This window comes from Aquarana catesbeiana, linkage group LG03 (genome assembly GCF_042186555.1).
Source record: "Aquarana catesbeiana isolate 2022-GZ linkage group LG03, ASM4218655v1, whole genome shotgun sequence".
NCBI classification, from domain to species: Eukaryota; Metazoa; Chordata; class Amphibia; order Anura; family Ranidae; genus Aquarana; species Aquarana catesbeiana.
Window position 1 is genome coordinate 673,800,029 of NC_133326.1, and position 14,431 is coordinate 673,814,459.

The following is a 14,431-nucleotide window of genomic DNA, read 5'->3' on the forward strand; positions in this document are numbered from 1 at the left end:
ACTGTCACCCATCTACTCTTTGCTAGTGCCTGCACCTCTTTGTCTCCACCCGCCTCTGTGCTGGCCCCTGCCAGCACCTGCCGTGTACGTGCCTGGATCTCCTTTAGTATGGAGGGACTTCTCAGTGCTGACAGTTGCTTCCCCAGATTCAGAATCTGGGCTTCCAGGGAAACGATGCGCCTACATTTTGCACAGCATTATTCACCCTTGATCGGATGATCAAGGAACGCATACATGCCGCAAGATGTACAAAGAGTCGCCTCTCCACACCCGCCGGGCATCATACCTATTAAATTTAATGAGGATTGGGGATTATATCTTGTCCAAATTACCTAACAACTAGCTTTCTGATGCTAATACTCAAGACAATACACAGGTACTCGCAGACCTACACGCACTCGCAGACCTACGCGAACTCGCAGACCACTCACAGACCTACGCGCACTCACAGACCTACGTGCACTCACAGACCACTCACAGACCTACGTGCACTCACAGACCACTCACAGACCTACGCGCACTCACAGACCTACGCGCATTTACAGACCTACGCGCATTCACAGACCACTTGCAGACCTACGCGCACTCACAGACCTACGCGCATTCGCAGACCACTCGCAGACCTACGCGCACTCGCAGACCACTCACAGACCACCCACAGACCTACGCACACTCGCAGACCACTCACAGACCTACGTGCACTCGCAGACCTACGTACACTTGCAATACACAAGTATACAGTACACAATACACAAATACTAACGATCCACACACACTACTCAGACAAAACTCAGGTACTCACACTACACAGGTAATATGACCCCAGTTATAGCCTCCTGTTTTAAACTCTGGTTTTAACTCACCACTTGGACAGAGTTCCAGCAGACTCACAAATGAGCAGGCTCAATATGAGTTCCGCAGAAGGTTATATAGGCTTCAAGCACCTGTGAGCAATTAACTCCCCTTAATTAGTAGGCTGAAGGAAGCAAAGAAAAAAAAAAACTAGCTGTTTAAAAAGTGTCAGAAAAAGGTGTTAAAAGCCCCAAAAAGAACTTAAAAATGCAACCCAGCAATCAAAAAGCAAGACTTGTTCACTCTCCACTCAAGGTACCCACTCTGGTTTTAATTTACCACTTAGACTCGTTCCACTTGGACAGAGTTCCAGCAGACTCACAAATGAGCAGGCACTGTTGTGAGCAAACTCTGCCCACGGTAATAGGTCTGACCAATTGTTATGATGGTCAAAAATATAGCTACGTAGGAATTGCTCCAAGGACTGATCGGCTCATTCTGCAGCCCCATTAAACTGCGGGCAATACCCAGAGGAGAAAGCAAGCTGAATTCCCAACTGTGCACAAAAGACTCGCCAAAACTGGGAGACAAACTGACCACCCCTGTCCGAGACAATAACCTTGGATAGCCCATGTAAGCAAAAGACCTCCCGAGCAAAAATGGAAGCCAGTTCCTTAGAAGTGGCAACTTCTTAAGTGGAATACAATGACACATCTTTGAGAACCGGTCAACCACCATAAGGATAACAGTGTTGCCTTGGGAGTTGGCTAACTCCACAATGAAATCCATAGACAAGTGGGTCCAAGGCCTCTCTCCATTGGATATGGGTTGTAGGAGGCCCACTGGAAGGTGTCGTGGAGTCTTACTCTGAGCACACACGGAACAGGCAGCTACGAAGGCAGTTACATCAGCCCGTAGACTAGGTCACCAGAATTGTTGGGAAATGGCCCAAGCGACTTGATTCTTCCCACGGTGGCCAGCTGCCTTGGGAGTGAAGGAGGCATGGGTGGGACTGCAAAGCTCGATGGCAAACGTACAGGAGGCTTCCGCAAGCGCTCCTTAACCTCCCTGGTGGTATGATTATTTCGGATTTTAGGTGCTGAAAGCGGTACAATTATTTTGCATGGAAATTTGGCGTTTTATATTGTAGGTCTGTAATTCTTAACAATAACACACTTAAATCTGTCCAAACAAGAGTCTAGTAGATATCCCGGGCATGATAAAGTTTGAAACACAAAAACATAAATTATAATATAATAAATAAAAAAAAAAAAAATAATAATAATAAAATAAATTTCCCCACGATTCACTATTGCTCAATTCTGCAAGTGTTCTAATTTACTATCGCTGTTTTCTAGCTGGTCTAAAGCCACTTTTGATGTAAAGGGACACTTTTTGGTTGCTATGGACAATCTCCAGTTGCCAGGCAGAAAGAACAGTATATATAAAACTGCCTGCAGGGCATAGGACAAAGCACTGGGGACAAAAGGGATGTGAAATAATTTTATACAGTACTGTAATCTTACAGATTACAGTACTGTATGTGTTATGATTTTACACTTTTTTGAATTTGCCGCCAGGCTCCGCCCCCGTGCGTCTCGCCGCTCGCAGGGAACGGAGCCTGGCACGGAGAGGCTTCGGAGGAGGACGGAGCCCGCAGACACAGCGGGAGGACATCGCAGGATCCCGGGGACAAGGTAAGTAAAGCCACACCAGGATCCTGCGATGTAATCCCAAGTGTGGCTCGGGGTTACCGCTAATGGTCCTGAATTTTAACCCCAAGCCACACTCAGGAAAACCACCAGGGAGGAAACAAGAGAGTCTCTCTCTGAGTCTGGAGTCAATGAGGATGGCAAACGTGATCCACTTCTCCAGCTCAGTGGGTATATCTCGGGCTGCTATCTCATCCTTGATGGAATTTGAGAGACCATGAGAAAAGGCAGCCACGAGGGCCTCATTGTTCCAGACAACCTCTGCTGCCAGAGTACGGAATTCAGTGGCGTAGTCGGCAACAGTTCTCGTACTCTGTTTGATGGACATGAGGCACTTAGCAGCAGAAGCGGAGCGTGCGGGAACGTCAAATACCCTTTTAAAGGTGGCCACAAACACAGAGTAACTCAAGACAACAGGTTTTTGCGTCTCCCATAGAGGGTTTGCCCAGGCCAAGGCTCTCTCTGAAAGCAAAGATATCACGAAACCTACTTTTCTTCTGTCAGTGGGAAACGCCTGGGGCAGCAGCTCAAAGTATATCTCAACCTGGTTGAGAAACCCTCTGCATTGAACTGGATTGCCTCAAAATCGCTGGGGAAGCGGAGCGGAACCAGACATACCTCTTATAGGGGTAATACTCGAGACGGGTGCCTGCACAGAGACTGGCGCAGCAGCAGGGACGGCCTACAACTCAGGTTGTACCGGAGCAGCCACAGTGGGAGAATCCAGGTGAGCCGTGCGGCTCAGGAGCATTTGTAACGCTATGGCAAACTAATTCATGCGGTGATCTTGCTCTTCCAATCTGGAAAAAATATTACCAACAAGTGGATTGACTGTATCTTCTGAATTCATGACCTTCGCCTACTGTCAGGAACCATGAATCAGACCGAGACAGAAGTATAGTTAAATGACACTTGTTTAATAATAATAATAAAAAGGTAAACAGAGTAAGTGTGGTCAAAACAAGCCAGAGTTCGGTAACCAGATCGGGTAGTCAGCCAAGCCAATGTCCGAGAGAGCCAGAGGTAAACATAGTAGTACAGCAAGCAGGATCAGGAGCCAGAAGGGACTTCAGCTGAGCAAGCCTTCAACAGGTACGCAGGAGAAAGTCTCTGATGTTGACAAAGGCAAAGGCAGAGATCAAGTGAGCTGGACGGATTTAAGTAGGCAGGACTGAAGAGCAGAATCAACAACAGCTGGCTAACTGTGGAGAGAGATGGGAGCTGGCAGCTCAGAGAAGGGAGGGCTGAGCCCAGCCCTGATACTTCTGTCATATTCATCAATTAATTTGCCTTTGACATAATCTAGTGTTAGTTACTGCTCGGGTATGGTTTCTAAGTATTAATAAGAGCAGTATATGTCTCTAGAAGGCTGCAGAGGAGCAGGGAAACAATATGGTCATCTTTTATGTCCTCTCCAATGGCACGTAGCTGCTCTATGATCTCTAGCTTAGCATTCACGTGGTTACACATTTGCTGGCCTTCTTCGAGTCTCATCTTATACAATTTTCTTAGTAGAAACAGCTAACTGTTGAGGCTTGAATGCTCATGCAGTTTTTGTAATGAAGTCCACATACCTTTAGCTGTTTTCTCTGTTCTTATGTGTATAAGCTTCCACTAGTAAGCTTATAATTGCTTTTGCCTGCCTATCTTACCTATCCCAGTCCTCCGTCTCTCCATCTGTGGGTCTGTCTGTATTCAACACTTGCCACAAGTCATCCTTGTTCAAAAGCATTTCTAGCTTAAACTTCCACAGCTGGTAATTGGCATTATTCAGCTTTGCAATTGCAAACTTCGCATCTGAACTGCTTTCTTTCTTCCAGTAGCTTGTATACAGTACTCACTGAGTTGCAGAGTTCTCTTTCCAGTGCCTGGGTGCTGCTGGGTGCCTGCTGGGTACGCTGGGCCCATAACCTATTGTGCAGAGTATTGATATAAGTGCTGGAAGCTTCTTGGATACAGCAATACGGCTTTACTTTTAAATATCAAAACATGTCTCTAAATACATTACCATAGATACACACTACAGTGCCACCTGCTGGATAGATAGGTATAATGCATACACTATATATATATATATATATAGCTCACATTACTTTACATTACATGTTGTTGTTCTTCGAACATGTTCTACTTTATGTAGAATCTATGAAGAATCTACTGGGGAGAATACAATTATTAAGTTTGGTTATGGCAATGCCAGTTGGACAGAACATGAAATTCTGGTGGGGATATCTCACCACAAAAGTCTCCAAAGGCTACTTGTAAGCAAGTCTGTAATTTAACTTGCCAGCAACCATGCAAAAGTGAAATACAAACTAAAACAATACAGGGAAACTGCCCGAATGCCAGGATTTATATAAAATTCTTCAGTTTTCAACCCAAGTTTAACAGATATCCAAACAAGGAATAGAGAACATGAGGACATAATCTTATCAATCATGTAGGGCATATATAGGACAACATAAGGTCCACCACATTCCTGATGACCGGCGGACCTGGGTGGATGTTGTCGGGGAGGTAGTGACAAGACGTCATGTCCCAGGCATCTATAATAGTGACATCCATTCCTTTAAAGGCAGCCCGCATTAGAATGTCTAGCTGAAGAGACAACCAGTCACTGCCAAAAATTGACTTATAACCCGTGTTGGCCGATTTAATGAGCACTGTCGTCTTGGGACTACGGAAAAGCAGAGATGAAATGGCTTGACGAACTCTTTCCAGCCTCTCCAAATAAACTCTGATGGGGTAAGTGGTAAAGTGAGCCCACAGGGTCAATACAATAACAGTATGAGGTCCGCCACTGATCCCAGCCAAGTGGGCTGCCTCGTAGTGCAGGTCAGCCATCATGGTCTTTGTGGTCCTCAAGGGAAGTCCATGAGCACGCCATCGTAAAGCCAATCCAGCGTCAGCATCTACTGCAAGTAGTGGACCCGATTGGTAGTTGATGTGCAAATCGATCGTCTTGAGACCTAGGTGAAAGACAAAAATATGATAATTTAAGCATCCTAGAGCCTTATTTCAGTTTAAACATATTATTCCTAATTTCAACCATTACCTTCTATGACACCTGCCTGTTCAACCCCCTGAGGACCACCATGCCGTAACCTATGACTACCCGTAACATGACTATAACATGACTATGACTATGCCATACCAAAACTTAAAGGAGTTCAGCACAATATCTGAAAAGCTTTGCAAAGTCAAAAGCAATTTATTGAATTATTACATTATAATCACACACACCCTAACCAAAAAAAGGATATTTTAATTTTTAAATCCCACACAGTATAATAGATGTAACTACTAACTACACTGTGTCAGTGTCCCCAACTGATTGTTGAACAGGGAAAATACTCGGGGCTAAATAGTGCTGTATCCATAAAATCACAAATTAATGACATGCAGGGGTCAGGAGGGGGTATCAAACAGGGAACAGGGGCCAAGAGTTCATAAGGCAGAAAATGCAGGGGTCTGAAGTGGTTATTACTCAGATTACAGGGGTCAGGAGTGGTTATTGCACAGAGTACAGGACTCAGCAGTACATAACACAGAAAGTGCAGCACTCAACAATACGGAACACAGACTTAGGAGTGTATAATGCACAGATTTCAGGAGTGTGTAAGGCTGAATACAGGTGTCATGAATGGGTATCGCAGAAAGTGCAGGGGTAAGGAAGAGGTATCACACAGGGAACAGGGGCCAAGAGTGCATAATGCAGAAGATGAAGGAGCCAGGACTGGTTACTGCTCAGAGTACAGGGGTCAGGAGTGGTAATCCCACACAGTACAAGAGTCATGGGTACATAACACACAGGGGACAAGGATCAGAAATAATGAATGCATAGATTACAGGGCTCAGGGGGTATTATTACACATAGCACAGGGGTAAGGAGTGCAAAACACATAGAATGCAGGGGCCAGAAGTGGTTATCACACAGAGTACAGCGGTTAGGAGTACTTTACACACAAAAGGGCCAGTAAAACATAACACACAGAGTGTAGGAAGGCTTAAAGGGGTTGTAAACTGCTGGTTGTTGTTTTTTTTTTCTGGACCTGCAAAGTAAAGGCATCATGTGCTAGCATCTCATACTAGCACATTATGTGAAACTTACCTGAAAACGAAGCCCTCAGGTAATGCAATGTCATCGCTGGAGGCAGCATCCATCTTCACCCATCTTCCTTTCCAGGTCCGCAGACTCTGGCTGTGTGACTGGCCCGAGCCGCGATGACATCACTTTCACGCATGTGCAGGGGAGCCGTCATTCACGGCACAGGATTCTGAAGAAACGGCATGGATGGCCTTTCCTTCAGAGCGCATGCACTGATGACATCATCGGCTGCATATATACTGTAGTAAATATCTCCTAAACGGTGCACATTTAGGAGATATTTACAGTACCTAATAGGTAAGCCTTATTATAGGCTTACCTATACGTATAAACTATGCATGGGACTTTACTTCCTCTTTAAGGCAGGGCTGCACACTGATGATGTCAGAACATGAATAGTTTATTCTATCTGGCTGGCTTACTGACAGTTTCAACCTATGGCCATACCCCTCTGACGTGTTGCACTGCTATTGGACCTTATTGTATAAGTGGAGGTGGCCAGGACAGGGGGATTGGTGCTGACATGTACGGGATTCCTTCAGCTGCCTTTCTGGGTGTCCTGTGCATCCCTATACCTTTAAGGAAGCGTGGGCTCCCTCCAAGCACACCTGTCCTTGATCCAAGTGCTATACACTGTATGTGCTTCAATTTGGGAGACTCTCAAAATTATAGAGTTACGGTATAGGCAAGTCCCATGATCGTTGTGACATATATACTGTATAAAGACCATATACAGCAGTGGCGACCCGTCCATTAGGGGCGCACAGGCACCACCCCCCCTATCCATGCGTCCAGTCCCCTGATCTACATGCAGGGCACCGGACACATTGATTCCAATGGTGGGTGGGGGGGTTTAAAGTACGTGATTAGAGCCAGAGGCTCTAATAGGCTTCAAAAAGAGGGTGGGCTTGTGGGGCACCACACCCAGTTGTGTGACAATAGCAAATGAATATTTGCTATTCACTGTTGTAACACTGATTCTCCTCCCGGCCAATCAGGAAGCGGGTCATGAGACTCGTCACCCGATTGACCGACAGGTGATCAGATTGGCCGCCAGGAGGAGGAGGGAGGAGACGCTGGGGAACCAAGATAGCAGCCGCCTGCAGCCCAGAGAGAGAGAAGAGGCCGCAGCCCGGACTGCTGCCCGCGAGATGGGGTAAGTGCGGGGCCCTGACTGACTGACTGACGGAGCGGGGGGTGCCGCCGTAACCCCCGCAACCCAACTGGCTGACCGGGGGGCTTCTGTGCCATCCATTGACCTGACCAGGGGGGTGTCAGCGGGTGAATTGTGGATTGTCTGCCGCCCCCCAAAAAACAAAAACACCAGCCGCCACTGATATACAGTATGTGCATAATAACTATCTATTCATGTGCAAGTATCCATCTATTTCCTAGGAGTCCAAACCACCTAAATCCATATTGTGTTATCCTCATTACCAAAAGCAATGCTAATAAAAGAGAGATTGCCATTCTAGGGAATTAACTTTACAAGACCTTGAATTATGAAAATTGGCATAGCTAAAATTGACATTGCAAAATAATGACATTACAAAAAGAATGCCCCCATCCCCAACCCTAATAAAATATATACCCTGAATCTTTCCCTTCTTGAAAATATATGTCAAAAGTCTAAAATCTAAAATGAAGTAATAATGTAGGCAGGAGGGTAGAGCAAAAGGACCCTAAAGAAAAGGTGAGCAACATACATTATATCAACAAGGAGGTGAAAAATATACTTATCAGAAGAGAAAATTGTGAAAAAACTACGACAAGAAAAATGAGCATGTCTGTTTGAGAGGTAGGTACGTGTATTCTTATTTATGGGCAACCACTAAGAGGGGAGTTATCATTCATAATAGTGTGTTATATCCCACTCAAAATTCATCCCCTTGGTGATGAGGGTGTCTAATCAAAATATCCAATAGACCTCCCTCCTACTCAAGAGTGAGCAACCTCACCCCCATTGGACAGGACAGTCTGCTTCAAAATTTCCATCTTTTTCATTGTCAGTTAAAAAAAAAAAATCACATCTATGGCCTGATATAAATCACCCCGATGAAAACTAAGAAATTATCACTTTTGTAAAAAGGTAAAATGAAAATGTAAAAAAATAAATAAATCATACTTGGTATGAAGTTTACCAGGTACTCGAACCACTGGCGTAGAGTTGAATCTCCAAACATGTAGATGTCTTTCCCTTTAAGGCACTTTAATGCCTCATTTGGCTTCGGAAAATGTCTTGCCTTGCAGGTCAGGGACCTCCAGATGTCATTGTAGTAAAACCCAGAAGGTTGTGGAGATTCCTGGCCAGGTCTACATCCTGGGAGTGTAGAGGTGAGGCCTGTAAGAGGGTGATGGGTGAGAGATCATACTGTTTGGTGGTATTCCATAATCTGGGCTTTTAAAAAGGTTTACTCTTTTTTTAATAACACAAATAAATAACTGAAAATGCATAAACATATTAATTCTATTAGCAACATCCAGGAACTTCTCCTAGACCAACACAACCATTTGAGCTACTTGGCCTTTTTAAAGAAATTCCCTAGCTAAATTAAATGTAGTTTGCTAAATCAAGGTATATCATAAGCCCTTGCCATTTTTAAATAAAATTCCTTTTTTAACTGTTTTTTAATGAATAGTTGTATCTCAGTGCTGCTCATTTCTTGCATCTGCTTTGCCATCTCTTCCTATCTATATGCACTAGACATATGCAATTAGATTAGTTCCGAATTTGTTTTCTTAACAAATTTTGACAAATTCGTTAATTCCGAAATTTCCGAATTTTGAATTTCCGAATTTTCAAATTTACAAATTTTCTAAATTTCTTAAAATTCGGAATTTTGGAATTTTGGACATTTGAAATTTCGGAAAATTCTAAATTTCGGAAAATTCTAAATTTCGGAAATTCGAAATTCAGAAATTCAGAAGTTCGAATATTCAGGAGTTTGGAAATTCGAAATTTCGGAAATTTGGAAATTCGAAAATTCGAAATTAGGAAATTCAAAAATTCCGAAATTCAGAATTTCGGAAATTCAGAATTTCGGAAATTCAGAATTTCCAAAATTTTAAAATTCTAAAATTTGGAAATTTGAAAATCCAAAAATAAGAATGAAAATCTGAAAATTCAACAGAATGAAAATCCGAAAATTCGAAAACCCGAAAATTTGAAATAATAACTGACTAATAATAACTATTAAATTATCGGTATTGGAATTTCCTTTCAAATTTGGCTGTTCGTGAATGTAATGAGTACGAATTTATCTGAAGTTACGAATTATCTGAAATAACGAATGCCGTATCTAAAAGAATGGAACGTAATTATCTAATAATAATAAATAACAATAATAATAATAATAAAACCTTTTTATTATTAATATTTATTATTAATTTGTTCCATTCCATTTGTTTAGATGCGGCATTCGTTATTTCGGATAATTCGTAACTTCAGATAAATGTGTATTCGTTATGTTCACAAACAGACAAATTTTAAAGGAAATTCCAATACCTATAATTTAATAGTTATTTAGTTATTTTGAATTTTACTGATTTTCTTTCTTTTTTTTTCAGATTTTCGAATTTTCGGAATTTTGAATTTTTGAATTTTGAAATTCGGAAATTCAGAATTCGATAATTTGGAAATTAGAAAATTCGGAAATTCTGAATTTCGTAAATTTGAAAATTTGGAAATTCAAGAATTTGAAAATTCTAAAATCCAAAATTAGGAAATTCGAAAATCCGAATTTTCAGATTTCCGACTTTCCAAATTCTGAATTTTCGAATTTCTGAAAAAAGCAAAAAACAAATGAAACGAAAACTAAAACGAACAAATTTTTTGTCAGTGCACATGTCTAATATGCACTATAGTGATGGCTACATGGCTTTTCTCAGGGTGGTTCTCCCTAGGGTGACCACAGTGGACCATATCTAAGTAATTCTCAATGCTACATATAGAGGGTGCATTATAATATTTTATTTGGAGACATCTAATTGCTGTGTGTCCAGAGTGGTGTACTATATCATTTACTCTGTTGCCAGCCTGTAAATTTTAGTCCGTGCCATCTGGTCCTCCTCGCAGGCTGGGGGAGATGGGCTTTTCTCCTCTAAACATCTGTGCATGTTTAGATTTTTGGGCTTCTTGTACCTAACAAATACGTAGTGAGGACGCTGTGTGTTATTTTTTTCCCAGCAGTATAGATAGATTTTAGTCTACATTATGTATTTCATGATATCTGTGAATACTGTATATATTATTTAGTTTTGTTTCTTGAGTTTTTTTTGTGGTGTTTATTATATTTATTTATTTTGTAGATTATTTTTTATATCCTCTCTTTGGAAGGCACTGTACTGGCCTTTTTACCCCAGTTTTATAATTGTTATTATAGAATAAAGACATGTTTGTGATTATATATAATTATATATGAAAGCACTGTAGAAACCCCATGCTTTCTACAGTTCTTTCCTTCCTTTCTGAGTAATTTGTGATGAACCAGCCACTATAGTCTCCATCGGAAGCCCGTGTGCAGGGTGACAACACAGGAGCATAATTGGTAGACAGGGACAGGGCATGGTCACCCTTTATAAATGCTTGATGGCAGGATCACCAGTTATTGTTTAAATGAAAATTACACTTGAAATTATGTTAAAGCTGAAGTTTAGCTAAAAGAATATTTTTCTACAGTTTTAGTTACATTGCTTACCTGTGGTTAAGATTTCTACAGAATCCGGCAGCCTGAACATCATGGGGCATACTTCATTACAGGTGCGCAATATAGCTAAAGCTGTAGAGAAAAAACAATGTTTTTAATGAATTTTCAAATTCTTTAAATCTCAGATAAATTTTTAACAACTGGGTTTACATACAAGTACTTTAAAAGGCCAATCAATTCTAGTCATAATGGTGGGGCTGTGGTTAGAATTACTGGTGGCTTCTAAGGCAGGCAATAGATGGTGCAATATTTTTTCCTGCAAACAGTTAGTGTTGATGGGGAAATCTTGTGTTCTCCCGGTGCAGTAAGCCATCCCTGCTGGAAGAACACAATGATTAATTGTTAGCAGGTGCAGCCGCTGGCAATAAACACATACCAAAAATCTGACATGCTTGTTATACCCAATTGGTGGATCGACTTGAGTACATTCAGATTGCTCATAGATGGTTCAAATCTCGGTCGGTTCCTTCTGAACCAACTGACATGCAATCCAACTATGGCCGCTTTAAGATTACAGACAGACCCCACCAGTGTCAAAGTTTCCCCTAGTGGCTCATTTATTTGCCCATCAAGAGGACTTTAATGAAGCTGAAAGAGATTGACACTACTGTGAGGGAAAAAAGTATTTGATCCCCTGCTGATTTTGTACATAAAGAAATGATCAGTCAATAATTTTAATGGTAGGTTTATTTTAACAGTTAGAGACAGAATAACAACAAAAAAATCCAGAAAAATGCATTTCAAAAAAGTTATAAATTGATTTGCATTATAATGAGTGAAATAAGTATTTGATCCCCTATCAATCAGCAAGATTTCTGGCTCCCAGGTGTTTTCTATACAGGTAACAAGCTGAGATTAGGAGCACTCTCTTAAAGGAAATGCTCTAATCTCAGCTCAGTTACTTGTTACACCTGTCCATAGAAGCAATCAATCAATTAGAATCCAATCTCTCCACCATGGCCAAGACTAAAGAGCTGTCCAAGGATGTCAGGGACAAGATTGTAGACCTACATAAGGCTGGAATAAGATCATCGCCAAGCAGGGTGACAACAGTTGATGCGATTATTCGCAAATGGAAGAAACACAAAATAACTGTCAATCTCCTTCAGTCTGGGGCTCCATGCCAGATCTCACCTCGTGGCGTCTCAGTGATAATGAGAGCATTGAGGAATCAGCCCAGAACTACACGGGAGAATCTTGTCAATGATCCCAAGGCAGCTGTCAACGGAAACGTCACTTCCGGTTCCGGCGGAAACCGGAAGTAAGGGTAATTTCATACTGCACCATCAATGAGAGAAGTGGGAGTCATTGGGTGTAGTAGGCGGTACTTAAAGTATATAAGACAGCCAATCACAGACTTCATAAGCTTCTGATGATACCCAGTGGGAGGGGAGAAACATGTCAAGCTAAGAATAATCTGTGAAGGCTGTTTGGATGCCAAGGCGGCAATTTTTGCACATTTTAAAGATTCTGATGTAAGTGTAATGATTTTAAACTTTTTAATAAACCTTGCAATATTACACTATATGCCCTCTTCTCTTCACTTGTCCAAACTTTACTAACCGGACCATCTTTGACCAAGTAAAGTATGTAGGATCTACATCAAGTGGTGGAGGAGAGGAGATTCCATTCTCTGAGGCACAACTAATCTACATATCTGCTGGACAGGAGGCACCATCTTGATACACACAGGCGTATTTATCATCTTTATCTGGTGAGTGGGGATCCAGGAGGGGAGCACCGGAAGTCACCAAGATTACATCAACGTGTCACCAGCCCTGCACCTCACACTTGATGAACTTTATTTGCACCTTATTTTGTATGTTTTGAATTTTATTGAATGCATTTTTTTGCACTATATTGGCACTTTGTTACACATGTTGTCATAAGACACATATTTGATGCGAGTATATGTACATTCATGATTCAGAGAGGTAGCGCTGAGTATACATTTTCTGTTGTCAGCTAGGACCATAGTCACCAAGAAAACAATTGGTAACACACTACCCCCTGAAGGACTGAAATCCTGCAGCACCCACAAGGTCCCCCTGCTCAAGAAAGCACATGTACAGGCCCATCTGAAGTTTGCTAATGAACATCTGAATGATTCAGAGGAGAACTGGGTAAAAGTGTTGTGATCAGGTGAGATCAAAATCGAGCACTTTGACATCAACTCAACTCGCCGTGTTTGGGGGAGGAGAAATGCTGACCCAAAGAACACCATCCCCACCGTCAAACATTTGGAGGTGTTTTTCTGCTAAGGGGACAGGACAACTTCACTGCATCAAAGGGACGATGGACTGGGCCATGTACTCTCAAATCTTGGGTGAGAACCTCTCCTCAGCCAGGGCATTGAAAATTGGTCACGGATGGGTATTCCAGCATGACAATGACTCAAAACAATCGGCCAAGGCAACAAAGCAGTGGCTCAAGAAGAAGCACATTAAGGTCCTGGAGTGGCCTAGCCAGTCTCCAGACCTTAATCCTATAGAAAATATGTGGAGGGAGCTGAAGGTTCGAGTTACCCAATCACCAGCCTTGAAACATTAATGACTTGAAGAGGATCTGCAAAGAGGAGTGGGACAAAATCCTTCCTGGGATGTGTGCAAACCTGGTGGCCAACTATAAGAAATGTCTGACCTCAGTACTTGGTGTCAAAATCCTTGTTGGCAATCACAAAGTCATGTTTTGCGAAAGAGCAAAATACTTATTTCACTCATTAGAATGCAAATCAATTTAGAACTTTTTTGAAATGCGTTTTTCTGGATTTTTTTGTTGTTATTCTGTCTCTCACTGTTAAAATAAACCTACCATTTCAATTATAGACTGATCATTTGTCAGTGGGCAAAGTTACAAAAAATCAGCAGCGGATCAAATACTTTTTGCCCTCACTGTATAACTTGACTTTATAATGGCCGGGAAGGTTGAATGAGGGAATATCTTGCAGATGGAAGCCTCAGTAGATACAAAAAAAAAAAAAAAAAAAAAACAGTGCAGGTGTTGAATGTTCCCATTCTGGAACCTTGGGCATTAATATGGTGTTTTACTTTTATTACTTGGCATTTTACATTAATGTCTGATACATTGTGTTAGCCCATACTAACAAGAAAAAG

General features: G+C 41.9%; 1 protein-coding gene across 2 annotated transcripts in view; it reads right to left on the bottom strand.

Annotated features, from left to right (window-relative positions):
* Positions 1-3,400: 3,400 nt before the first annotated feature.
* Positions 3,401-14,431, bottom strand: part of LOC141133484 (NXPE family member 3-like) — a 131,361-nt gene continuing 120,330 nt past the window's right edge. The window contains exons 5-7 of one of the 2 annotated variants that reach the window (XM_073622877.1): positions 11,310-11,390; positions 8,738-8,953; positions 3,401-5,473 (exon numbers count right to left, since the gene is read on the bottom strand). In XM_073622877.1, coding sequence (XP_073478978.1) covers positions 4,941-5,473; positions 8,738-8,953; positions 11,310-11,390 — 830 coding nt within the window. In that variant the 3' untranslated portion in view covers positions 3,401-4,940. The remainder of the gene's footprint in view (positions 5,474-8,737; positions 8,954-11,309; positions 11,391-14,431) is intronic. The other variant, XM_073622878.1, reaches the window with a different exon arrangement.